Here is a 25881-nt window from a genome sequence, read left to right as displayed (position 1 = left end):
CACCATCCACAGATTAAAGGCTCCAGAATATGTTTAGGAATACTTTCTGGGCAGGCACACACACTTTTCCAATTAAAGCCAAAGCTGGCAGATGGTTTTACCCCCACCCTCAATGAAAAGCAAAATACACCATATTGAATCATGTCTTGGTATAATAATGCATATAAAATTGTCTCAATTTGAGACTTAGTGTTTTAGCCACCCAGTAAGTAGTCAAATATTCAAGTTGCTAGAACATTAGTTGACAACAATTTGCATTTGGTAAGCTACAGGTTCTTCTGGGAAGTACAGGAAGGCATAGAGAGAGGTGGTGGGTTTGTTTGAAAGAGGGGGGAGGGACCAAATTGCTAGGTCATTGGTCCCTCATGCCACTTAAATTAATTCTACAAGGGTGGGAGTAAAACAATCAGGAGATACAAACCACAACTGGAAGAAAGCAAAAAACCACAGGAATAAGAAAAGGGCAACAAACACTAAAATGAACAAAATTGGACAAGAAAACCACACAGACGCAAGAAAGAGGTAGAAGAGATTAAAACAAGAAAGCAGATTACCATGGCTGCCTGACAATGAGAACAAAAAGGAGAAGCCAGCCACTCTGCAACACATTAAAACCCCTATCCTAAAAGCACTAGAGTGGAGGGCACAGAGGGACAAAGGACATGTGCTAAATTTTAGATCAAATGATAAAACCCACAATCATGAATAAAACATAAAACTAAAGCTGCTGTTGAGGCATTGCCGCCCAACACCAAAGGAAGGGTGCTGCGAAAGTTAAAAGTCCGTCGCAGAGTGGCTAAAAGTGGGCAGTCCAGCAAGAGGTGGACAACTGTCATTTGTGAGCCATAGTGACACTGAGGTGGATCATCACGACGGAGGAGGTGACCATGTGTTAGCCACGTATGGCCAATGTGGAGCCAACAAAGGACAACTGATTCCCTGCGAAAAGCCTGCAGGGAAGACTTCCACACATTCGAAGCCTCCTTAATGACATGCAGTATGTTGTGTGTACTGTTATGCCATTCCGTCTCCCAAAGCCGAAAAACCTTGTGGCGTAACACAGAACGCAGGTCAGTTTCAGAGATGTCCATCTCCAGAAGCGGTTTCTGGGTAGCCTCTTTGGCCAGCCTGTCAGCAAGTTCGTTGCCTGGGATTCTGAAGTGTCCTGGGATCCACACAAACACCACTGAACTCCAGGGCAGAGATGAACTCCTGGATGGTAACTACCAAAGGATGGTGAGGGTAGCACTTGTTGATAGCTTGTAAGCTCCTCACGGGGTCAGAACAGAGAAGAAATGACTTACCAGAACAGGAACGAGTGTACTGAAGTGCACAAGATATGGCCACAAGCTCTGCAGTGAATACACTGTAGCCAGCAGGAAAGGAATGCTGTTCAATATGGCCTCTGCGGACATAGGCAAAGGCAACATTACCATCAGCCATCGAGCCATTGGTGTAAACAACTTCAGAGCCCCGGAAAATATCAAGGATAGAGGGGAAGTGACAGCAGAGAGCCGTTTGGTTAACAGAGTTCTTAGGTCCATGCAAAAGGTCCAGATGAAGCTTCAGGTGAGGTGCACAACATGGAGGTGTACATGAATGGACTTCAAGTAGAAATGGTAAAGGGAAGGACTCCAGTTCAGACAGGAGGGATCGCATGCAAGATGCAATCGTTAGCCCTGACCTGGGGCACCAATGCGGGAGATGGGACTGCCGTGGCTGGCGAAAAGGAGACGGCAATTCGAATGCTCAGGAGAACTACGAATGTGTGCAACGTAACTGGCGAACAGTTGTGCACGTCGCATCTGCAATGGAGGGACTCTGGCCTCCACCAGGACACTGGTCACCGGACTCATTCTAAAAAGGTCCTGTCGCTAGGCGAATGCCACAGTGGTGCAATGGGTCAAGTAAATGCAACACTGAGGGTGCCACCAATCGGTAAACCAGCCTTTCATAGTCAAGGTGGTATTGAACAAGGGCTCTGTAGAGTTGCAGCAGCATAGAGGCGATCTGCACACCCGTTGGTCTTGCTCAGTCAGTGGAGGACATTACGTGCTGCCAGCACTTCCGCTTAAGTTGACGAAGATGAGGTAACCAAGTCAATCGGGCATTGAAAACTGGTCCTAAGAATCGATAAATCTCCACTACAGTGAGTGGATCATCATTAAGGTAAAGTTATGTTTCCAGATGAATGGTACGATGCCGACAGAAGTGCATGACGTACGACTTCACAGCTGAAAACCGGAAGCCGTGGGCTAGGGCCCATGACTGCACCTTGTGAATGGCTCCCTGCAGGCACCGCTCAGCAACAACAGTATTGGAGGAGCAGTACGAAATGCAGAAGTTATCCTCATACAGAGAAGGTGAGACCGACAGCTCTACAGCTGCTGCTACACCATTAATAGCCACTAAAAATAGACACACGGTCAATACAGAGCCCTGTGGGACACAGTTCTTCTGGATATGGGGGGGGGGGGGGGGGGGACTATGGGAGGCACCAAATTGGACACAGAAGATACATAGGGACAGAAAGTTTTGGATAAATATCGGGAGTGGGGCCCCCTCATACAATGTGGTGAGGATATGATGTCGCCAGGTCGCGTCGTATGCTTTACGTAAGTCAAAAAAGATGACAACCAGGCGTAGGTGTCCGGAATAGGCTGTTCGGATGGCAGACTTGAGGGACACAAGATTATTTATCAGTGGTAGAGCGACCTTGGTGGAAGCCGCCCTGACATTGATCCAATAGACCGTGTGACTCCAGGACCCAACCAAACTGCTGACACACCATATGTTCCAGCAGCTTACAAAGAACATTGGTGAGGCTGATGGGCCGATAGTTATCCACATCAAGCAGGTTTTCACTGGGTTTCAGCACCAGAATGATGGTGCTCTCCCACAACTCTGATGGAAAGATGCCATTGCACCAGATCTGGTTGAAGATGACGAGGAGATGTCGCTTGTAGTCGAACAAAAGATGTTTAATCATCTGACTGTGCATCTGATATGGCCCACGAACTGTGTCAGGGCAATGCGCAAGGGCACTGAGGAGCTCCCACTCTGTAAATGGGGCATTATAGGGTTCACTGTGGCATGTAGTGAACAAGAGGACTTTCTGTTCCATCCACCATTTGTGGGTGCAAAAGCCTAGGGGGTAATTCTCTGACACAGAGGCTCGAGCATAGTGTTCTGCAAAGTGCTCGCAAGTGCGTTTGCATAGGTGGATAACATGTCATTGATGTTGACACCAGGGGCACCTGTTGGGGTCTGGTATCCAAAAACACGTCTGAATTTCGTCCAGACATGGGAAGGTGACATACTGCACCCAATGGTCGCCACGTGCCTCTCCCAACACTCCCATTTCTGTCAATTTATAATCTGGTGAGCACTGGCATGGAGCCGCTTAAAAGCTAGTAAGTGCTCTAGGGAAGAGTGCCACTTATGTCACTGTAGAGCTCGTCGATGCTCTGTAAATGCCTCAGCGACTTCTGGCGACCACCAAGGGACTGTTTTTCACCGGGGGATCCCTAAAGAATGAGGGATTGCGTTGGTCACTGCAGAAACAATCGTTATAGTGACCTGCTCGACCACAACATCGATGGCACCATGTGGGGGAGATTCAACAGTGACTGCAGAGGTGAAGGCTACCCAGTCTGCCTTGTTTAAAGCCCATCTGAGTAGGCATCCATGGGCATGATGGCAGGGGAGTGACAAGAAGATGGGGAAGTGGTCACTACCACACAGGTCGTCATGAGCTCTCCTGTGGATAGATGGGGCAAGGCCAGGACTGCAGATCGAGAGATCAATGGCTGAATATGTGACATGTGTGTGCGGGGGGGGGGGGGGGGGGGGGCAGTATTTAAGAGGCAGAGGTCGAACTGAGACAGTAAAGTTTCAACATCTCTGCCTCAGCCACAAAGCACGGAGCCACCCCACAAGGGGTTATGAACGTTAAAATCTCCCAAAAGTAGGAAAGGTGTAGGGAATTGATCAATCAGTGCAGCCAAAGCATTCAGGGGTACTGCACCATTTGGAGGAAGATAAACATTGTAGACAGTTATTTCCTGTGTTGTCCTTATCCTGACAGCCACAGCTTCAAGAGAGATATGAAGGGGCACAGGTTCACTGCATACTGAGTTCAGAACATGGGCGCAAACTCTACCTGACACTCTATTATAGTCGCTGCGGTTCTTGTAATATCCCCTATAGCTGTGAAGGCAGGGGTCTGCATTGCCGGGAACCGGGTTTCCTGGAGGACAATGCAGAAAGCAGGTGTGAGGTTTAAGAGTTGCCAGAGCTCAGCCAGGTGGTGAAAAAACCGCTGCAATTCCACTGGAGGGTGACATGCTTGTGGGATTGGGAAGGCACGAAACACTCAATGAGTCTCTCTCTCTGCCTCAGGGTCACCTGCTGCCACCAGATGAGTACCTGTGCAATCAACATCCATTGCGTCTGAGGGTCCAGAGAGATCTAGGGTCTCAGCTGATGCCAGAATCTCCACTTCATCCTCAGACACAGAGCTTGTAGGTAGTGGTGGTACGGGTGCCACTGCAATGTCTGGGTTTTTGGGGGTCTTCCTCCTTTTGGTTTTCTCTCACTGCACCTTTGGCTGTTCTGGCTGGGAGGACTTCACTGAGTCAGTCTCAGAGACTGAGGAGGACCATGAAGCCCTACGAACAGCTACCTGTGGCTGCTTCAGCCACTGGCGGGTGTCTGCTGGTAGGAACATTGGGAGGGAGTGATGCAAGGGACCCTTTCCTAGTTAGAGGAACTGAAGAAGATGTACGCTTCTCTGGCTGAGAAGTGGGGACTTATGTCCCTGATGTGGTTGGGGAGGGGGGAGGGGGGGTTGTTGCTCCCAAAGTAAGTGGTGCAGGAGCAACAGAGAGGGAAACGCCCCCCACCATTAAAGGGACAGGTGGAGACTGATGGCTCTGAGAGCCAACTGAATGCGGTGGAACGGAAGGTGCCAGAACTGTTGTCATAGCGGCAGTGTAAGTGGATGTCATACGCACAGGATGTAGCCTCTCATATTTTCGCTTAGCCTCAGTGTAGGTCAGTTGGTCCAGGATCTTATATTCCATGATTTTCCTCTCTTTCTGTAAGATCCTGCAGTCTGGCAAGAAAAGTGAATGATGGTCTCTGCAGATGGCACAGACGGGAGGTGGGGCACATGGAGTACTGGGATGTGATGGACGTCCACAATCTCAACATGTGATGGTGGAAGTACAGCGGGAAGACACATAGCTGAACTTCCAGTTCTTAAAGCACCACATTGGGGGAGCGATATATGGCTTGACATCACAATGGTAGACTATCACCTTGATCTTCTCGGGTAATGTGTCACCCTCAAAGGCCAAGGTGAAGGCACCAGTGGCAACCTGATTATCCCTCAGATCCCGATGGAAGCTCTGGACAAAATGAACTCCTCACCACTCTAAATAGGTGCACAGCTCATCATCAGACTTCAAAAGAAGGTCCCTGTGGAATATAATATCCTGGACCATATTTAAGCTCTTATGGGGTGTGATGGTAACAGGTACATCCCCCAACTTGTCACAGGTGAGTAATGCCCGTGACTGGGCAGAGGATGATGTTTTTATCAAGACTGACCCTGACCACATTTTGGACAAGCCCTCTACCTCCCAAAACTTGGCCTTTAAATGCTCCACAAAAAACTGAAGCTTCACTGACACGAAAGATTCCCCATTAACTCTCGTACATACGAGGTACTGAGGTGAATAAGCTTTGCTGCCATCCTTAGCCTGGCATTTCTCCCATGGTGTGGCCAGGGAGGGAAATGATTTGGGGTCATATTTCTTAGCATTGAAGCTAGACTTTGACTGCTTAGAGACTGCTGGTGGTGGACCACCAGCAAGAGATGACGTACTATTCTTCATGGCATGTCATCTGCCCTGATACCACCCATTCCGACACAGGGGCCCTCCCCATGGGCACCACCCAGCCTCAGCAAGGGCCAACTGGCAGGCTGGCCATTGCCAGGAGTCCCGATGCCCCAGGGAGATGGGCATCTACTTCCTGGCATACATAGGGAGTTAACAGCGCAGGCATCAGTAGAGCGATCCCTGTGTAGCTGTGTAGTCAGGGGGCTACAAACAGCATGGTACATGGTGGTCTCACCACAATGGACTGGCTACCATGCTGGATATGAGGTGCAAAGAAGTCCACAGACATCATCGGCACAGAAAATGACACTGCATAGTGGATGGAGGAAAACACACCCAGGAAGGTATCCTCCCTGAGCAAGACTGCAATGCCACAATGAGAAAGTGGTCTAAAGATCTATATGCACGATGGTCATGATACACCATGTAAGGCGCCCTTCCCCAATTGGCTCATTATTCAGGAAAATTTTGAAAAATTGAGGTTAAACCCTACAGGGGACCATCAGATGAAGGCCAAAACATGTGAGACTCCTTTTAGTCACCTCTTATGACAGGCAGGAATACTTTGGGCGTATTGTAACCCCCCGACCCACAGGGGGGGATGTAGAGGGATGGAGGGAGAGGGGGGAGTGGAGGGGGAGAGGGAGAGGGAGAGGGAGAGAGAGAGAGAGAGAGAGAGAGAGAGAGAGAGAGAGAGAGAGACAGAGAGAGAGAGGGGGGGGGGAGGGAGGAGTTATTACTGACTTATTTTCTGCAAAAATAATTGAGACACAGGGTCCATTTGTAAACAAAGAAATTGCCCATTACGTTGTTGCCAACATTCCCAGCTCTCGTCACTTTTGTTTGGTAAACTCACAGTCTGTTGCCAACTGTGTTTTGATCTTCCTGACATGGAGACTCAGTGGAAGATCTTAAAAAATAGATATCAAATCAATTATAAGAGTACACTGAAAGTGTAATAAGTGCACAGGATGTCTATCAATCATTTGCCACATTTAAAGTGTTTTCTCAGACTAAGACTATTCCTAGCAGCCTGAAAAGGTTGTATTCTTCAGAAGAATTTCTTTTGTGGCTAGCTTAATTCCACGAATAAAATACCATGGCCATCACAAGAGAATAATTCCAAAGTTGAAATGTAATTGATAAAGGCTCACAATCACATGATTTTTGAGGGCAAATGTAATTCCAGTTTATCAATTTTGCTGAAACAAACTTAACATGAATATTTCAAAAGCTGCATAAATGAAACTATTCCACAGGCCAAATTGACACTTAGGCTTATACTGTACAACACAAACCAGTTCTAGAAAAAATAAGTTTACCAATATCAATAACAATTTTCCCTCATTCTCCTGTGCTAATGTACGAAAGATTACAAAAAAATCAATGACAATTTTCCAGCAAAATGTGGAACAGTTATGTAGTAAAACCAATCATAAACGTACCTATTATATGATACACAAGGAATAAAACAAGCAGATATTTTAGCTTCATAGACCACCTAGTCAGTACCACCACCAGCTTTCTCCATGTTGCTATCTACTGTTTTGTATTGTATAAATAAAACTGTGTGATCCAGGAAAAGAAGTGTTAGTAAGAAATAGTGTTTAACATTGCAATTGATGAGGAAACATCCAATCCAATACTGAGAAAAAGTATCAGTCACATGTCTTGAGGCACATATTCAATTATGTTTACCCAAGAGAAGTGAAGGAGGGGAGGAGGTATTTCCATAAAAAGGAAGCACATATTTTAAGCTCTAAACATTTAGGAATAGTTGATAGAACAGCATTTGGTAGTGTTCTGTGCACAACATGGTTACAGCCACTTCCTTCACCAAAGCAAGTTGGGAGAGGTTTTCTGCATTCAGGTCACTTTTTATTATTATGTACCTCCAGCCACATTTTTTCCAGTCACACATAATCTCACACGAAAGAAATAAATTCTGCCAGGGTTAAACTTATGTAAAATCTTTGTCACCTATACTAGGTAACAATGAAACCACAGAAGGCTGAAGTAGACAGTATTTTGCAAATAAAGAGTTAGTTTATGCAGTCTACTTTATCCACGTTCTTTTTCATTGTTATCTCTTATACAAAACTCATACATTTTTTTCTATTTTTAAGTGGTAAGATACTTATTATGTTTCATGCATGTCATGTACAATGACAAACATTTAAAGCACCCTTTTTTATATCTCTTAATTTAATAACCTCTAAATTGATTTTTTTCACAACAAACAGTTTCTGGTGTACAAATTCCATTCCAACAAAATTATTTTCTTTCATGCCATGGACACTTGTTTTAAACTTTTGGGAATATTCTCATTGATGTGTGTAATACAGCAAGTTCATATTACGTGATTATCTGTTTTTGACCTTTTGGACCACACTCTCTTATTTACCTCATAGGAATATGCAACAGTGACTTAATATTCTTATAGCATGTGTACAATGTAATATTCTTAAGAATTATAATACATTGGAAATACTGTTGCACAACACTGCAAATATGGTCATATGGCTGTTTGAGGTTTTTCCTGGTATATTCACTCTGTAACATCAGTAGGCAGCTGTTTCAAGTCATCGCCTGATGATCACACAACCTCCGCAGATTTCTGCTAGCAGCTGCTTCAGCATTACACCGTCAGGGGCCTGCATTTCAGTGGAACCATAATTCAACAACCATGACTGTTACAGAAATCTGAGATGTCACTTCAGCATTACGAAGGAGTGACTAGAGTCCACATGACAACATGCTGGGTCAAGGTGTGTACAAACAGCATCCATCCAGCTGGCAAGAGCACTGAGTCAGTGAGCACTGTAGGGCGGGCTACGACCGTGGGACCTAAGATAGCATCACTGCTCAATCACCATTTGCCAGTGCAGTCATCAGCATTAGTCAATATCATCCAACATGGCCACCTGCCATACAGTCCTGTATCTAATACAATGAGCCTGAGTGGCTAATTGAGACCCTACTCGCCACCACCTGCTTAGCAACTACTGTTGCTGGATGCTGCTAGACAGACATCAGACGATAGAGTTTGCACCCAAGATGACACCACATTCACTGCAATATTGCGATGGGCCGGCTAGTGACACCATCAACCCACCAACCATGTGGCTGTGAAGCACTGCTGCATTGCCAACACTGACTCAGTGATCAGCTGACATTGAGCTGTCTGTCTAGCATGAAAGCTCCACTCTGAGCCACACTACGGTGTTTACACCCATGGCCATGGATCTGGAGCATTGCTGTGCAGTGTTAAAATCTAATAAATGTATATGGTTTACACCATGAGCATAGCTGAATTGGCTCCTGCTCCTCACCAGTGAAACTGTATGTACCAGAAGAGGTGGTCAGAATGGCCACTCTAACAATCCTACTCCTGCTCCCTCAACCTCCAATGGGAGTACTCTACCTGAAACTGCCAACTTGGTTACAGTTTGGTGTCAGAAGAGCTAGTGGGGGTACACTGATGACAGTGAAACTGATGCAGCTTAGCTTCTGGCTAAATTTTCCCTCAAATCACTATTTAATTTCTTCTTAACTACCCTGATTACTTCCAAGCAGTTAAACCCTTTGTTGCATAAGTGGACCCCATGCAGGGCAATTTGATACTCCATTTGCCAATTTCCCATTCTTTGTTTGGCTATGAAAATTCAGATGAAAACCATTTGTGCATTTTATAAGAAGCCACATTTTCATTACACTCAAACATTCAGCCAAAAACATGAGCCACTGCTACACTGGTTAGTAATACTGTGCACTTGCCATGTGACCATGAAGCACAGTTGCAGTGTCAGCATTGTCTCAGTGGTCAGCTATAGCCAGGCTGCCTGTCTAGCAATAACACTCCATTCCAAGCTATGCTGCACTCTTTACAACCATGGCTGGGACTCTGACAGAGCACTAGTGCCAAGGACTGCAGGTTTCACGCCCATCCTGCCCACTGGCCCTGTAGTATTTCTGTACCCTGTGCAAATCTCATAGATATATATGGTTGCAACATGAGCTCTGCTAAATTTGCTTACCTCTTCGCACTGGTGGAACTGCGTCACCAGAGTGAGGATGTCGGAAAGGGCACCTTGACAAACCTACATCTGTTTCCCCCTCATCCAATGGCGGCAACACTGCTTAATACTGCCACCTCCATTAAAACACACAATAATACACACTACTTACCATACTATAGTCAAATTCAGATTACTGATAACTAAATGTTAATTTTGTTAGGCATTATAGTGCATTACTCATCACAATTTTCTGTTTATATGAAACTCTGTCAGAAGGACCTGCCACCCATACACTCCTGTTGGCCAGCTCATGGGACTTGTGTTTAACTTGACCACTCTGAGACGATAATTTTTGTCTACTTGTGATGGGGTTATGCACAAAAATCTCTATGATAGTAATATTCTATGTGGGCTTGTGTGGTTTGTGGGCAAGCTATTGACATATGCTACTGACATGTGCTACTGCTACACTGTGAAAATAAAAAATATCTAGCCATCTGACAATGTCTAAGAAGAACTCAGATTTAAGCCCAGGAACATTCAACCACGGAACATGACTGGAGCCTTTGGAACACACTACTGATTTATATTGCCATAAGACTTTGTATTAATACAGTCTTAGCAGAAAACAGTGAGTTCTTTCCTCCATCACATTTAGGATTCTACAGCTTACCTGATCTTGCAGCCAAACTCTGCGTTCCACTCTCAGGGTTATTTTCTCACCAGCTGCTTTGAGCAGGCGAGCTACTTGAGAGAGAGATGTTACTTTTTTTCCCTCAATAGCAACAAGCACATCACCAGGCTTAACATCTGCAGCAGCAGCTGGTGACATGGATGTTACTGTATCCACCACGATACATGCCTGATAACGGTCAGCAACAAATTCTTGTCGAAATATTAATCCTAATGGTTGTGTACCACGATGTTCAATACTCAGCTCCAAAGATACATAGTGTGAATTTTGGGTTCGTACCATCTCCACCCAAGCGAATGCATCTGTCAAAGAGAGAGACCAACATGAGAAAAAAGTCAGTAATTTCAACAGGGAAAAATTAGTTCATAAGTGAAATAATAAACAAGATTTTGAAACTCAGTACTCTAGAGCAGTGCAGATAATAGTAGTTCACTCTATTAATAATAATCCATCACACACACTCCTTAATCCAGTACACACCCAACAGTCTCATCCTGTTTCAGAACTGTAAAATCCACAACAAATTATAGGTATGCAAGGCATCATCACATCAGGTAAAAACTTAGCATGATATGTTTTGTCCATCAGTTGCCACTGAAGGGCATTAAATGAGAATAATAAGCATCTGGATATAACATTTGGTCATCAAGAGTCTTATCAAATATGTAAAGGACCTTACATGCACTAGAGCAGGCTCAGCATGATGTATACAGCACAGAGCCATGTGTACAACATATGGATGTAGAGCAGAAAACCATTTGTTAAGTAGGTCTAACCAGCACAAGAACAGAACTAACTAGTTCATTACTCGAAACTAACTAGTTGGTTCTGTTCTTGCGCTGGGCAGAGCTGCTTAGCCAGTTATTTTCTGCGCTACATCCACATGTTGGACATGTGGCTCTGTAGTATGTACACCAAACTTGAGGTCCTTTACATATTTGATAAGACCTTTGAAGACCAGATGTTATATCCAGATGCTTCTCATTCTTATTTAATGCTCTTCAGTGGTGACTGATCAATGAAGCTTTTCTTACTACATTTTTACATAATCTGATGATGCCTTACAAAGGTGAAACATGTAACTGTTATTAATAAAAAGAATTTTGCAGCTGAGACTGTTTTCATTCACAAAAAAACTGCATTACTGCATATAACTAAACTAAACTTTCAAAACATAGCTATATAATTTGCTTATTGTTACAGAGATCACACCTTGGATTGTGATGCAATATAACTGCTACTCAAATTTCAAATTATTAAACCCTCTCTGATAATGATATTGATGAGGATAAAAGGGGTTTCAGGGCTACTATAATATGATTCTAGAGTGGTTAATTTTACTTCTACTCTGACATTTATCTCAAAATGAAAAACAAATATTTGAAATAGTATGAATATGCTAAAATAGTGCAAATGTGCAGAAATAGCATAACTTTGTAAGCTTGTTGGTGTGTGTGTGTGTGTGTGTGTGTGTGTGTGTGTGTGTGTGTGTGAGAGAGAGAGAGAGAGAGAGAGAGAGAGAGAGAGAGAGAGAGAGAGAAGAAAAATCTGTACTGGATAATGGACTTTGACTAAAATCAGCCACATAATCAAGAACAAGCTGAACAGCAGCTTAAGGTGTTATATGATGTAATTTTTAATGGAATCTTTCTGTTTACACAGGTCATAGGTCTGACACTGTTAATCTGGTGAAGACATGGCTTACCAACTAGCTGGGAATAGGTTATACTATGTTTACAAATTGATATTACACCAGTTCAGTCCTTGCTTCAGAACTGGTAACTACAATAGCTGTTCTTTTGTAGGTTACAAGAAAACCAAGATTGGGGTTACCTTACACAATAAAAAAATTCCAGATTTCAGTGGGATGAATGAATTTTTGGTGCAAATGGAATGTTTTAATGCTGTGTCAGACAGACAAGTGAATGTACATATGATAAGCACAAGACACACTGCATGCACAACAGTGGTGCACCGTCAGAAGAAAGTACATATTCTGATGTTTCTGCAGACACAGTTCTCTTGTGTAGAGACAACAGGTATATCACAGTGGGTGAGCAAAATGGCATGGCACTGGAAAAATATTCCAAAGCTGAAGTATGCAGGACAGTATGATTCTTGTGGGCAAAATGTCTAAACTGCACACAGGTTCACCCTGAAATTCTGGTGGTATATGAACCAAATGTCATGTCACGTGCATCCATAGTGAAATGGTTCCAACAATTTAACAAAAGCCCAACAGATTAGGGTGATACCAATCAGGTAGGAGGCCATCAACATTGATCACTGACGATAATGTCCAAGCACTAGGTAAGCTGAAAGAACATTTGGTGGAAAAGAGATTTTCCAATAATGATGGCATTCACACAGCAGTTATCGAATGGCTCCATAACCAAGGAGCAAATATTTATCACCGAGGAATTAAACAACTGGTAGAACCTTCTGATTATTGTTTACAATGACTTGCTGACTATGTTGAAAAAGAGTGTCCTGTATCTGTGTATATTTGAGGTGTAGTGAAGCAGTCACCTGCCATAATAATGTGTGAGTGATCTTACTTTTTGAAGTCCCCTCATATATAAAAAGGGTAGCCACAATGTGGTTCATGAGTCACACAAGGCTCTTGCCTTGATCTAATATGGCTGCTGTTAATTTGTTTATGCTAAGCAAGCACAGCCTTCTTGTCACCTTGATACGCTGCACATGGCATATATTTTCAGTGTCTACGTGTTATGTATGTAGTTGTAAAAATGTCAACTACATCCACTCAAACAACAAGTCACACCAACAGTCCTAATCCTTCATTAAAAAAATGAAAAATGTTGAGCTTCCTGACACTGTATCTCAAGATTTCTTAGTGAGATGGTTATCAGTAGGTGGTATTCCAGGCTGATTTTTCCAGTTACTAGATCTAATTGAAAAATTTATGCAAATTTATCCCTACCCTAAGCTTCATGACCTACAATGGTTGCTAGATATGGCTTTTATTACTGAAGCTGATCAGCATTTACAAATGTTAAACGTATCATTACAGAGGAGCAGAAAAACTTATTTCTGATTATGAACAGATTATCTTCAGCTTTCATAACAAATCACACAACCATTCTGGAAAGACCTTGAGATTAAAACTTTTGCTTATTTCAAATGTATGAAGAAAATAATTGAAATCCTTGCTGAAGTTCAGGTGGAAAGAAAATTATTAATGTGAAATGTCTTGCCTTGATTGCAAAATAAATGGTAGATTTAATTATTATAAGACATTTAGGTCTTTAGTTTCATTCCTGGAAAGTCTGATTTGCTGTTGTGGGGGATGGCTGTCATGTTTAATCACCAATTATAAAAGATTCAGCTGCTGCAGAGTTGGAACTTCTGGAACTGCAAAAGAGCAAAGTACTAAAAGGACTTAAAAAGCTGGTGTTCTAATACTGAATTCCAGAAGAAAAATACCAACTAATAAAGGAGTTTGCAAGGGACTTCAGTTCTTGGGAACACCAGTGTGTGAATCACTGTACTCAAAATTAAAGTTCATGAAATCTAAATAGCAATCTGAAATAACTAATGAACATTTAACTAGACTTGTATGAACTGTGATCAGCAGTTGTCAGTCAGATTTCAAACAGCTCACAGTAAAAATGAACAACTGAAAAAGGAAATCACAAAAGTGACTTCTTTTTTTCTTGTTGTTTACTGATATGATTACGGAAATAAGAAGTAAATGCTGCTTCAGTAATGAAATAGATATGATTCTCCATTAATGTTAAATATCAGTCTCTAGACAATGTGCCTCTATTTGACTCAATTTCACACATTTGGAACTCCTAAAGGTACGATTAATGGCTACCCCTTCTTTGTAACAAATTAACAAGAAAATTGCTCACACATTCCCTGTTATGACAACCATCATTGCAGATCTTGCCAAGAGAAAACATTTCGAATCATAGCCTGGTGTGTCAGGACTCTACAGACTATAGACTATGTATGGAACAGAATGGACACAAATACTAGTTGCAGTGGGCTGTTGGAAAAGTGAGAAGCTGACTTAAAAAGCATGGCATGACACAAGTTACTGGTGCAATGGAATGCAAAGTGTGCAAACTACAGTGCTTCTAAATTAATCATGCAAAGCACAAAATTGTTTTCTAAAAGACCCTTGAAGAAAGTTATAGCACATATGACATGCTGTATGCTTCCTTATTTAACATTTTTTGGGTAGAAGACTGAAGTTTGCTTCCTGGAAAATTCTGTACAGGTACTGTTGTCTAATTCATTTATTTACTTATTTCCTTTTGCAAAATCAAAGTTATAAATAAATCACTTCATCAAATTAAAATGACAGCCAAATGCATGTAGTTAATATCTTCAGTTCAGAGATAGAATAAAAGATATTTTGTCAACCATGGAAGACTGAGGTGTGAAGAGTGGAATGGGTGGCACCTCAGAGCTAAATTGATGGTGAGAGGTCCATCCTCCCACCTCCACCCCATGAGCCAACAGATAATGGTGTTGTCTTTAAATATTATTGTAATATCCACTCCTCCATAGGATGTGGTGAACCATTAAGTTCTACTCAGAAAGGCAGAGCTCCACAGTTTAATTGCAAAAGTACAGATGCGGCTTGAATTAAACATGAATCATAGAAAAAAATAGTTCTAAACTATTCAGAAAAGAAAACAGGATCATCTGTCTAGACATCATGGCCTGTAGGGGTTCTACCAGTTTACATACTGGACCTTCTGATATTCATTACATTTATAAATGATCTTTTTGTGTGCACAAGCCTAAAGATAAAATTGACTTTGAAAATGATTGAAAAAATAAATATCATCAGCACAACAAGCTTAATAAACTCAGTATATGGAGAGGTCCTGCAATGAATTACTGCAGACTACCTTGAAGACTTAATATTAACAACATATAATTCACACAGTTCCACAGCAAAACAAAAACAGAATGTGATAAAAAGGAATTAATGGCAGTCAATACTCTTTAACTCCAGGACCTACATGTGACCATATTTTCCAGCAATCAATCTCATGTAAAAAAAATAGTTTGCCATACAAAACAGAGGGATGAGAATTACGTGTGGAGTCCATCCAAGGATTTCACACAGAAACTTATTTCAACACTTTAGCATCTGCAACATCCCAGTACATTCCTTCCCTCTTGTACAATGTTATCAAAATTTTACACTGTACAAAATGAAGTAACTTGCTGGCCATTTACACAACATAATTTTCTACATACAGGGTGTGTAGAGCACAAAAAGTTGTACCACTATACCCAGAAGCAAGAGTCTAGCTCTTTTACATTAGGAACAGTGGAGTGCCAAACTTGAAGATTTCTTCGCAATTTTTTGGTCTCGGTAAAAGTGGTCTTCACAAAAGTGGCTCTAGCACTTCAATCAAGTTACAGTTGAGACTGAAACTTTGCATATGTTCATGTAGGGCCCTCAGGTACATACTGTACAAATTTCATCAAAACTGAAGATGGTCGAGCAGGGAGCATCTTCTACACTGGGACACTTCACATGGGATGACCCTATTGTGAATTGTGCTTTATTTGTCTCATAACGTACAGAATCTAAATCATTTTATTCAAGTACAGGAGACACATCAAAATTGCGGTAAAATTTCACCATAAACAGAGAACAGCTAATGTTAACAAACAGCATCATAATAATAACAGTTTTGTTATATATACATACAATAATGTCTAACACTTAATTACCTCTTGTACAAATTATCATTTCATTCTCTATGAATTCTTCTACTGAATAGTAGCATTTCTCCCGCAGAATCTGCTGTAGCCTCATTTTTAAAATTTCTGGCTTCATATTAAATATATTTTTGCCCATTAACTTGTTACATATTATCATCCCTATACACTGTGGAGTCTGTGCATATAATTTCAACTGGTGTGTGGGTAGCATAAAATTATTTTTATTTCTTTTGTTATGTGTGTGTTTAACATGATTCTCCTTAAATAATTTTTGTCTGCTGTGTAACAAGATTACAATTTCATAAATGTAAATGGAGGGAACAGTTAGGATTTGTAGTTTCCGAAATAATGGGCAACAACACTCTGTTTGCTCTGCAGTACACATGCATCGGACAATTTTCTTTAGTAGTTTCAGTATTCCAGATACACTACTTGAACTTCCCCAGAGGATTATCCCATATCTAAAGACAGATTCAAAATAGCTGTGATAAGCAATTTTTCATGTACTCAAGTCAGTGAGATTTGCTAGTATTTGCATTGCAAATGCAAAACTGCTTAGTTTATTTGAGAGGAAGTCAGTATGTGTATTCCAGCTTAAGTTCTTGTCCACATTTAGTCCCAGGAATTTGACCATGCTAACTTCTTTCATAAGTTGACTGTTATGTTGTATTTTAAGTTCCACACATTTTGAATGTTTTGCTCTGAAATGTACCATATGGGTTTTTGCAATGTTCAGTTTCAAGTCATTTAACTGGAACCAGTTTTCTAAAGTATCCAGTGTTCTTTCAATGGAGCTCGAAATTTTTTCTGCATCGTCATCTTCAATTAAAACAGAAGTGTTGTCTGAAAACATAACAGATGGGGAATTTATATTTAGGGGTCAGTCATTTACATAGAATAGGAACAGGATTGTCTCCAAAATGGAGCCTTGAGGCACACCTTGTGATAGTGTACTCCATTTAGAATAAAATTCATTGCATCTGAGTTGATAGTTACCCTTTGTTTTGTGTTGTGTAAGTATGATGTTAACTAATTTAGAGCATTGTCCATAATCCCATATTTGTCTAATTTGTAGATAAGCAAGTCATGGTTCACAAAGTCAAATGCTTTTGTGAGACCACAGAAGATACCTGCAATTTTACTCCTCTCATCCAGCGATTTGCCTATCTTTTCAAAAAAGTTATTCACTGCATCCACAGTGTTTTTTCATGATTGAAATCCTAATCAGTTACTTACAAAAAATATTTTTTACAATAAAGTTCTTGATCTGGTTTTCAGCTACTTTCTCTAATGCTTTTGACAGGAATTGAAGAATAGAAATAGGTTGATAGTTTGCCATAACTGCCCCCGTCCCTTTCTGGAACAGATGTCTGGCTTCGGCATAATTCAAAACATCAGGAAAGCATGCCTGTTCAAAAGACCGGTTGAATATTTTAGGTAGGTGAGGTGCTTTTATGCCACACACTGTTTTAATCACTTATTGGGTATCCCATCCCACCCATTAGAGTTTTTGTTTTTTGATGATAATATAACATTTTCAACATCCTTTACTGTGACTCTTTTAAAATCTGTAAGATACTCAGCTTCTTGGTGGATTCCAAAGAGATTTACTTTACTCTGATACTCTGATACATCAACAAATTTCCAAACACGGGTTCCTATTCTAAATATTATGTACTCACTCCTCTCTACAAGTCCAAAACAGGAATTTCCAAACACCCCATAAAATTGTCTACTGACCCAACTATTAACTATCATTTTTTATTTATAATGAAACTGTTTTATGTAGGGACCAAAACATTATAATATCAAGTACAGAACTATTTACACACTAGAAAATCCTGATCGGAATTACACTATGAATTGGGGCAGATTGCTATTAACCACATTGGGGAGCCATTCAACAGCAGACAAGCAATCAACACCATCTGTAAGTGATGAGTAGCAGTCCATCCTAATTCATATTGATACTTCATTCCTCATTTTCCATTGTCTGAATTCACCAGGGGTTTCTGTTCCGTTGAACAACTCAGTGCTGTTTTCCTTGTCACTGGTCTCTATCCCATCACATTAATCAGCATCTGTCCGTTTCTTTCTCTATCTTCCTTGTTTCCTTGTTGCCTTCATAACCGCACATTCTTTCCACCCGCTTATCACACACCATGTGATACAATGACTTATATGCCACCCTACAGCAATGGTCTTGCCCATTTACAGTACACAGCAACATGCTTGCATGGATCATAGGTGCAGTGACCTGTATTCTATATTCTCCCTACTATTATAATTATCTCTGGACCTTAAAATGATCACACCACCTCCCATCACCTATGCATATTATCAGTATATACTCATACCCTAATAGCACAATCCTCCCACATATTCATGTGTGTAACATACTGATCTTGTTGCTCTTTCTCTCCACTCATATCTACCCACCCATCTACACCCCACACAGTTACGATCTTTTATTTCTATTTTGACTTTGATCTCTCCCCATTTTCACATTGATCTTATTTCATTTTTGTCTCATTTTCTTTTTGCTATGCTTCATGTTGTTCATCTTTTATGAGTTCTTAAAAAAAAGATACTCCCACAAATTTTACATTTTTCTTTATTCTTCACTATGAATCCTCATGCCTTTCCCTAGCCAGAATACAGTCCTCCATACTACTTCTATGTTGTTACATAGCACAAGGGATCCCCCAAGTTCTGTCAGTTCATAGTTCTCACCAAAAATTAAATATGTTTGCCTGCCGCAAAACACCTCCTTTATGGTTGGTTTGTGGGATTAAAGGGACCAGACTGCTACAGTCATCGGTCCCTTTTTCCAAGTACTAAAAACAACTACAGAGAATAAAAACGATTAACAGAAGAGAGCACAGACGACACAGTACAAGAGAAACTGAGACAAAGACCAGACAAAATGAACTAAAATCACACAGAGTGTGACGGTGGTTGGCCGACCATAGAAATAAAAAAGGAAAAGCCAACCACTTGAAACACATTTTAAAAAATCAGTTTAAAACCGGAGGCCAAAGGCCAGAATCAACGCAAAACTATAAGATAAAACAGAAACACTTAGATTAAATGATAAAAACCCCCTGCCCGAATAAAACGTAAAACTAAGTCAGCCGCAGCAGAGTCATCCGTTAAAAGGGCAGGGAGCATGTCAGGCAGTGCGAACGACTGCCTGAGCACAGCTAAATGCAGACACTCCAATAAAATATGGACCACAGATAAAACGGAGCCGCAGCGACACAGAGGTGGGTCCTCACGGCGCAATAAGTGGCCGTGGGTCAGCCGAGTGTGCCCAATGCGCAGCCGGCAGAGGACAACACACTCCTTGCGGGAGACCCGCATGGATGACCGCCACACAGTCGTCGTAGCATTGATTGGACAGAGTTTGTTGGGCGTGGGCAGATTGCGCCATTCAGCATCCCAAACCGAAAGAACTTCGCGGCGTAAGACTGCCCACAAATCAGTCTCCGGGAGGCCAATCTCCAGAGATGATTTACTAGTGGCCTCTTTCGCCAGGCGGTCAACATTCTCATTGCCAGGTATCCCAACATGGCCTGGGGTCCACACGAAGACCACAGAGTGGCCGCAACGCGCAAGAGTATGCAGGGACTCGTGGATAGCCATCACCAGACGAGAACGAGGGAAACACTGGTCGAGAGGTCATAAACCGCTCAGGGAATCGCTACAGAAAACGAAGGACTCACCTGAGCAGGAGCGGATATACTCTAGGGCACGAAAGATGGCAACCAGCTCAGCAGTGTAAACGCTGCAGCCATCCGGCAAGGAACGTTGTTCGGAATGGTCCCCTAGAGTTAGCGCATACCCGACACAACTAGCAACCATCGAACCGTCAGTGTAAACAATTCCAGAGCCCTGATACGTGGCCAGGATAAAATAAAAGCGGCGGCGGAAGGCCTCTGGAGGGACTGAGTCCTTCGAGCCCTGTGCCATGTCGAGCCGAAGGCAAGGGCGAGGAACACACCATGGGGGTGTACGCAGAGGTGCCCGGAAAGGAGGTGGAACAGGGAAAAACCCAAGCCCGGAGAGAAGCTCCTTGACGCGTACGGCGATCGGACAACCCGACCGGGGCCGACGGTCTGGCAGATGGACGACTGACTGCGGGAACAGGACACGGTAATTTGGATGCCCGGGCAAGCTAAAAACATGGGCAGCATAAGCAGCCAGTAATTGTTGGCGTCGTAACCGCAGTGGAGGGACACCTGCCTCCCCTAGTATGCTGTCCACAGGGCTGGTGCGGAAAGCACCAGTGGCAAGGCGTATCCCGCTATGGAGGATTGGGTCCAGTACCCGCAACGCAGATGTGGAAGTTGAGCCATAAGCCAGGCTCCCATAATCCAGACGAGACTGCATTAAAACCTGGTAGAGCCGGAACAGGGTAGATCGGTCGGCGCCCCAGCGGGTGTGGCTCAAACATCGCAGAGCATTGAGATGCTGCCAACACGCCTGTTTGAGCTGCCGGATATGAGGCAGCCAAGTCAACCGGGCATCGAAAACCACCCCCAAAAACCTGTGTGATTCCACCACTGAAAGAAGTTCGCTGGCAAGATATAGCCGCGGCTCCGGGTGGACAGTACGTCGCCGGCAGAAATGCATAACGCAGGTCTTGCCTGCCGAAAACTGGAACCCACGAGCTACAGCCCAGGACTGCGCCTTGCGGATTGCGCCCTGTAGCTGACGTTCAGCAGCTGCAATGCCAATAGAGCTGTAGTAAAGGCAGAAGTCGTCAGCATACAGGGAAGCGGAGACAGAACTTCCCACGGCCCCAGCGAGCCCGTTAATGGCTATTAAAAACAGGCAGACACTTAAAACAGAACCCTGTGGCACACCGGTCTCCTGGACGTGGGAGGAACTATATGAGGCTGCGACTTGCACGCGGAAGGTACGATACGACAGGGAATTGCAGATAAAGATCGGCAGAGGGCCACGAAGACCCCATCCATGAAGCGTAGAAAGGATGTGATGACGCCATGTCGTATCGTACGCCTTCCGCATGTCGAAAAAGACAGCGACCAGGTGCTGACGGCGGGCAAAGGCAATATGGATTGCCGACTCCAGGCTCACCAGATTGTCGGCGGCGGAGCGGCCTTTACGGAACCCACCCTGAGACGGAGCCAGAAGGCCCCGAGACTCCAGTACCCAATTCAAGCGCCGGCTCACCATCCGTTCGAGAAGCTTGCAAAGAACGTTGGTGAGGCTAATGGGGCGGTAGCTGTCCACCTCCAAAGGGTTCTTCCCAGGTTTCAGAATGGGGATAACAATACATTCCCGCCATTGCGACGGAAACTCACCCTCGACCCAAATGCGGTTGTAAAGGTCGAGGAGGCGTTGCTTGCAGTCCACTGAAAGGTGTTTCAGCATCTGACAGTGGATGCGATCTGGCCCGGGAGCGGTATCAGGGCAAGCGGCAAGGGCACTGTGAAATTCCCACTCACTGAATGGAGCATTGTAGGATTCAGAAGTGTGGGTGTGAAAAGAAAGGCTCCGACGTTCCATCCACTCTTTAATGGAGCGGAAGGCCTGGGGGTAGTTCGCAGAAGCAGAACTCAGAGCAAAATGCTCTGCTAAGCGGGTGGCAATGACGTCAGAGTCAGTACAAACTGCTCCATTCAGTGAGAGCGCAGGAACGCTGACAGGGGTCTGATAGCCGTAGACGCGTCGAATCTTGGCCCAGACCTGCGATGGAGTGACATGGAGGCCAATGGTGGACACATACCGCTCCTAGCACTCCTTCTTGCATTGGCGGATAAGGAGGCGGGCCCGCGCACGCAGCCGTTTGAACGCGATAAGGTGGGCTATGGAGGGATGTCGCTTGTGACGCTGGAGCGCCCGCCGGCGATCTTTAATCGCTTCAGCGATCTCAGGCGACGACCAAGGCACAGTCCGCCGCCGATGGGACCCAGAGGAACGGGGAATGGCAGATTCGGCGGCAGTAACGATGCCGGTGGTGACCGATTGAACCACCGCATCAATGTCATCATTAGAGAGAGGATCAAGAGCGGTAGTGGAGGAGAACAAGTCCCAGTCAGCCTTATTCATAGCCCATCTGCTAGGGCACCCAGAAGAGTGACGCTGTGGTAGTGACAGAAAGATCGGAAAGTGGTCACTACCACACAGGTCATCATGCACACTCCATTGGACAGACGGTAAGAGGCTAGGGCTACAGATTGAAAGGTCAATGGCGGAGTATGTGCCATGCACCACACTGAAGTGTGTGAAGGCACCATCATTTAAAATCGAGAGATCGAGCTGCGACAATAAATGCTCAACGGTGGCGCCTCGACCTGTTGCCACTGACCCACCCCACAGAGGGTTATGGGCGTTGAAGTCACCCAATAGCAAGAAAGGCGGCGGCAATAGGGCTATCAGCACAGCCAGGACATGCTGCGAGACATCACCATCCGGTGGAAGGTAAAGACTGTAGACGGTAACAGCCTGTGGCGTCCACACCCGAACAGCGACAGCCTCTAAAGGTGTTTGGAGAGGGACAGACTCGCTGTGCAGAGTGTGAAGGACATAGAGGCAGATGCCACCAGACACCCTTTCATATGCTGCCCGGTTCTTATAATAACCCCGATAGCCACGGAGGGTGGGGGTTCGCATTGCTGAAAACCAAGTTTCCTGAAGAGCAATGCAGAAGAAAGGGTGAAGGCTGATAAGTTGTCGGAGCTCAGCTAGATGGTGGAAGAAACCGCTGCAGTTCCACTGGAGGATGATATTGTCCATGGCTGAGAAAGGCGTGAAAGGACTGGGAAGGCAATTTACGCTGCTTGTTCACTCACTGCCACCGATTCAGTACCCGTACGAGTGGCATCCATGGCATCTGAGGGACCGGCGAGATCAAGGTCATCAGCGGACGCTAGAATCTCGACCTCATCCTCAGACGCAGAGCTCGAAGGGTGCAGTGGGGTTGGTGCCACCGCAAGTTCTTTGGCCTTAGAGGTCTTTCTCTTGGACTTCTCTCGCTGAACCTTGGGTTTCACCGGCTGGGAAGGCTTCACCGATTCAGTCTCCGGGACGGAGGAGGATCGTGAAGCCCTACGCCTGGCCGCTGGTGAGGACTTATGCCACTGTCGGCCGTCATCCTTCCCGCTGGTGGAACCCTGGGAAGGGAGGGTCCCAAGGGAACTCTTACGGGCGAGAGTAGCCGAAGAAGTTAGACGCTTCTCCGGCTGAGAAGCAGGGATGGACGTCCCCGATGGGTGGGAGGAGGTTGCTCCTGAGGTAGGTGGTGCAGGAGCAACCGGTTGGGTAGAGCCCCCCACGGGCAAGGGGGCAGGAGGAGTCGTACTGCTTATTGAGCTGGCTGGAAGTCTCGAAATTGATGGGGCTAGCACAGTTGTTGTAGCAGTTGCGTAAGAAGATGTCATTCTCACAGGATGGAGTCTGTCATATTTCCTTTTGGCCTCAGTATAGGTCAGCCGGTCCATGGTCTTATATTCCATGATTTTGCGCTCTTTCTGAAATACTTCGCAGTCAGGTGAGCAAGGGGAATGATGCTCTCCGCAGTTGACACAGATGGGAGGCGGGGCACATGGAGTATTGGGATGTGATGTGCGTCCGCTATCTCGACATGTGAGGCTGGAAGTGCAGCGGGAAGACATATGCCCGAACTTCCAGCACTTAAAGCACCGCATCGGGGGAGGGATATAGGGCTTGACGTCACAATGGTAGACCATCATCTTGACCTTCTTCGGTAATGTATCACCCTCAAAGGCCAAGATGAAGGCACCGGTAGCAAACTGATTGTCCTTCGGACCCCGATGAACGCGCCAGACGAAATGTACACCTCGGCGCTCTAAATTGGCGCGCAGCTCGTCGTCAGACTGCAAAAGTAGGTCCCTATGGAAAATAACTCCCTGGACCATATTTAAACTCTTATGTGGTGTAATGGTAACACGAACATCCCCCAACTTGTCACAAGCAAGTAACCTGCGTGACTGGGCGGAGGATGCCGTTTGTATCAGTACTGACCCAGAGCGCATTTTGGACAAGCCCTCCACCTCCCCAAACTTGTCCTCTAAATGCTCGACGAAGAACTGAGGCTTTGTGGATAGAAAAGACTCCCCATCAGCTCTCGTGCAAACTAATAATCGGGGTGAATAACTATTACCTCCATCCTGAGACTTACGCTCCTCCCACGGCGTGGCCAGAGAGGGGAACGTTTTCGGATCGTACTTTTGAGCATTAAATTGAGCCCGAGAACGCTTAGAGACTGCTGGCGGCTGGCCGCCAGCGAGAGATGATGTACCACGCTTCATTGCAGCTCATCCGCCCTGATGCCACCTACTCCGACCAAGGGCCCTCCCCACGGGCGCCACCCAGCCGCAGCAATAGCCACCTGGCAGGATGTCCATTGCCAGGAGTCCTGATGCCCCAGGGAGACGGGCATCTCCTCCTTGGCATATGTGGGGAGTTAACGGCGCAGGCATCAGTAGAGCGATCCCTGTGTTGTCAGGGGGCTGCAACCAACAGGGTACATGGCGGCCCCACCACAACAAACTGGCTACCGTGCTGGATCTTAGGTGCAAGAATGTCCAAGGTCGTCATCGCAGTTAAAAGCAACACTGCAGAGTGCAGCGTGGTAATCGCACCCAGGGACGTATCCTCGCCCAAGAGACGGAAAACGAGCGGGACACCATCGCAACGACGAAAAAGTCAGCTAAAGGTCTCAATGCACGATGGATACAGTGCACCATGTAAGGCGCCCTTCCCCAATTGGCTCGCTCTTCGGAATAATGTAGAAAGGTGGAGGTCAAACCCGAGAGGGGACCATCACATAAGGCCGAAACATTTGAGACTCTTTTTAGTCGCCTCTTACGACGGGCAGGAATACCGCGGGCCTATTCTAGCCCCCGAACCCGCAGGGGGGACACCTCCTTTATGTTATGAGTAACTTTCTATCCTACTTCATATAACAAGACAAATTTATTGTTTGACATGTTCTACATTCTTGTAGTTTAGTTCACTTATGGATGTATGGAACATAAAGTAAATAAATGAATAAATCAATTAAAAAATAAAAATCACCACAGAATACCAACAAAACACTGATTAAGCTTAATATCACTGCTGAATTACAAGCTTTCTGCGCCCAGTGAATTACCGTGTGAAATTAATTACCAAGGTGGTTGACGTGTATCCACTAAACAGACCCCACAATAAATGCATTCCTTATTACTTGTGTGACTGGCTCGACTTCCTCAGGTGTTTGCATTAGCATCAGCTATACAGCATGACTTGCTACATAAACAGTACTCTTTTCTTTATCAGATGATGTTCTCATTCCAAGTAAAGTTCAGTAATGGGATGTAAGATTTATATTTCTACTGACAAAGTTTGTTGTACGTACTGTAATCATTCACGCAATCATATTTTCAACATATACTTGCTTCAGCATTGGCTGCTATTTCGATCCCCCAATTTTACTTCATTTCATGTAGGAACCATGAAGATAAGGTATGAGAAATTAGGGCTCATACAGAGGCATATAGACAATTGTTCT

The 25881-nt window shown here is 44.4% G+C and overlaps 1 protein-coding gene across 1 annotated transcript in view; it reads right to left on the bottom strand.

The window, feature by feature from the left end:
* Nucleotides 1-25881, bottom strand: part of LOC126248721 (PDZ domain-containing protein 8) — a 259346-nt gene that overhangs the window by 105952 nt on the left and 127513 nt on the right. The window contains exon 6 of the mRNA XM_049950028.1: nt 10599-10921. Coding sequence (XP_049805985.1) covers nt 10599-10921 — 323 coding nt within the window. The remainder of the gene's footprint in view (nt 1-10598; nt 10922-25881) is intronic.

Source organism: Schistocerca nitens, chromosome 3 (assembly GCF_023898315.1).
Source record: "Schistocerca nitens isolate TAMUIC-IGC-003100 chromosome 3, iqSchNite1.1, whole genome shotgun sequence".
Lineage (NCBI taxonomy): Eukaryota > Metazoa > Arthropoda > Insecta > Orthoptera > Acrididae > Schistocerca > Schistocerca nitens.
The sequence above is the reverse complement of the archived record's forward strand: the minus strand, read 5'-3'. Positions and strand labels throughout refer to the sequence as shown.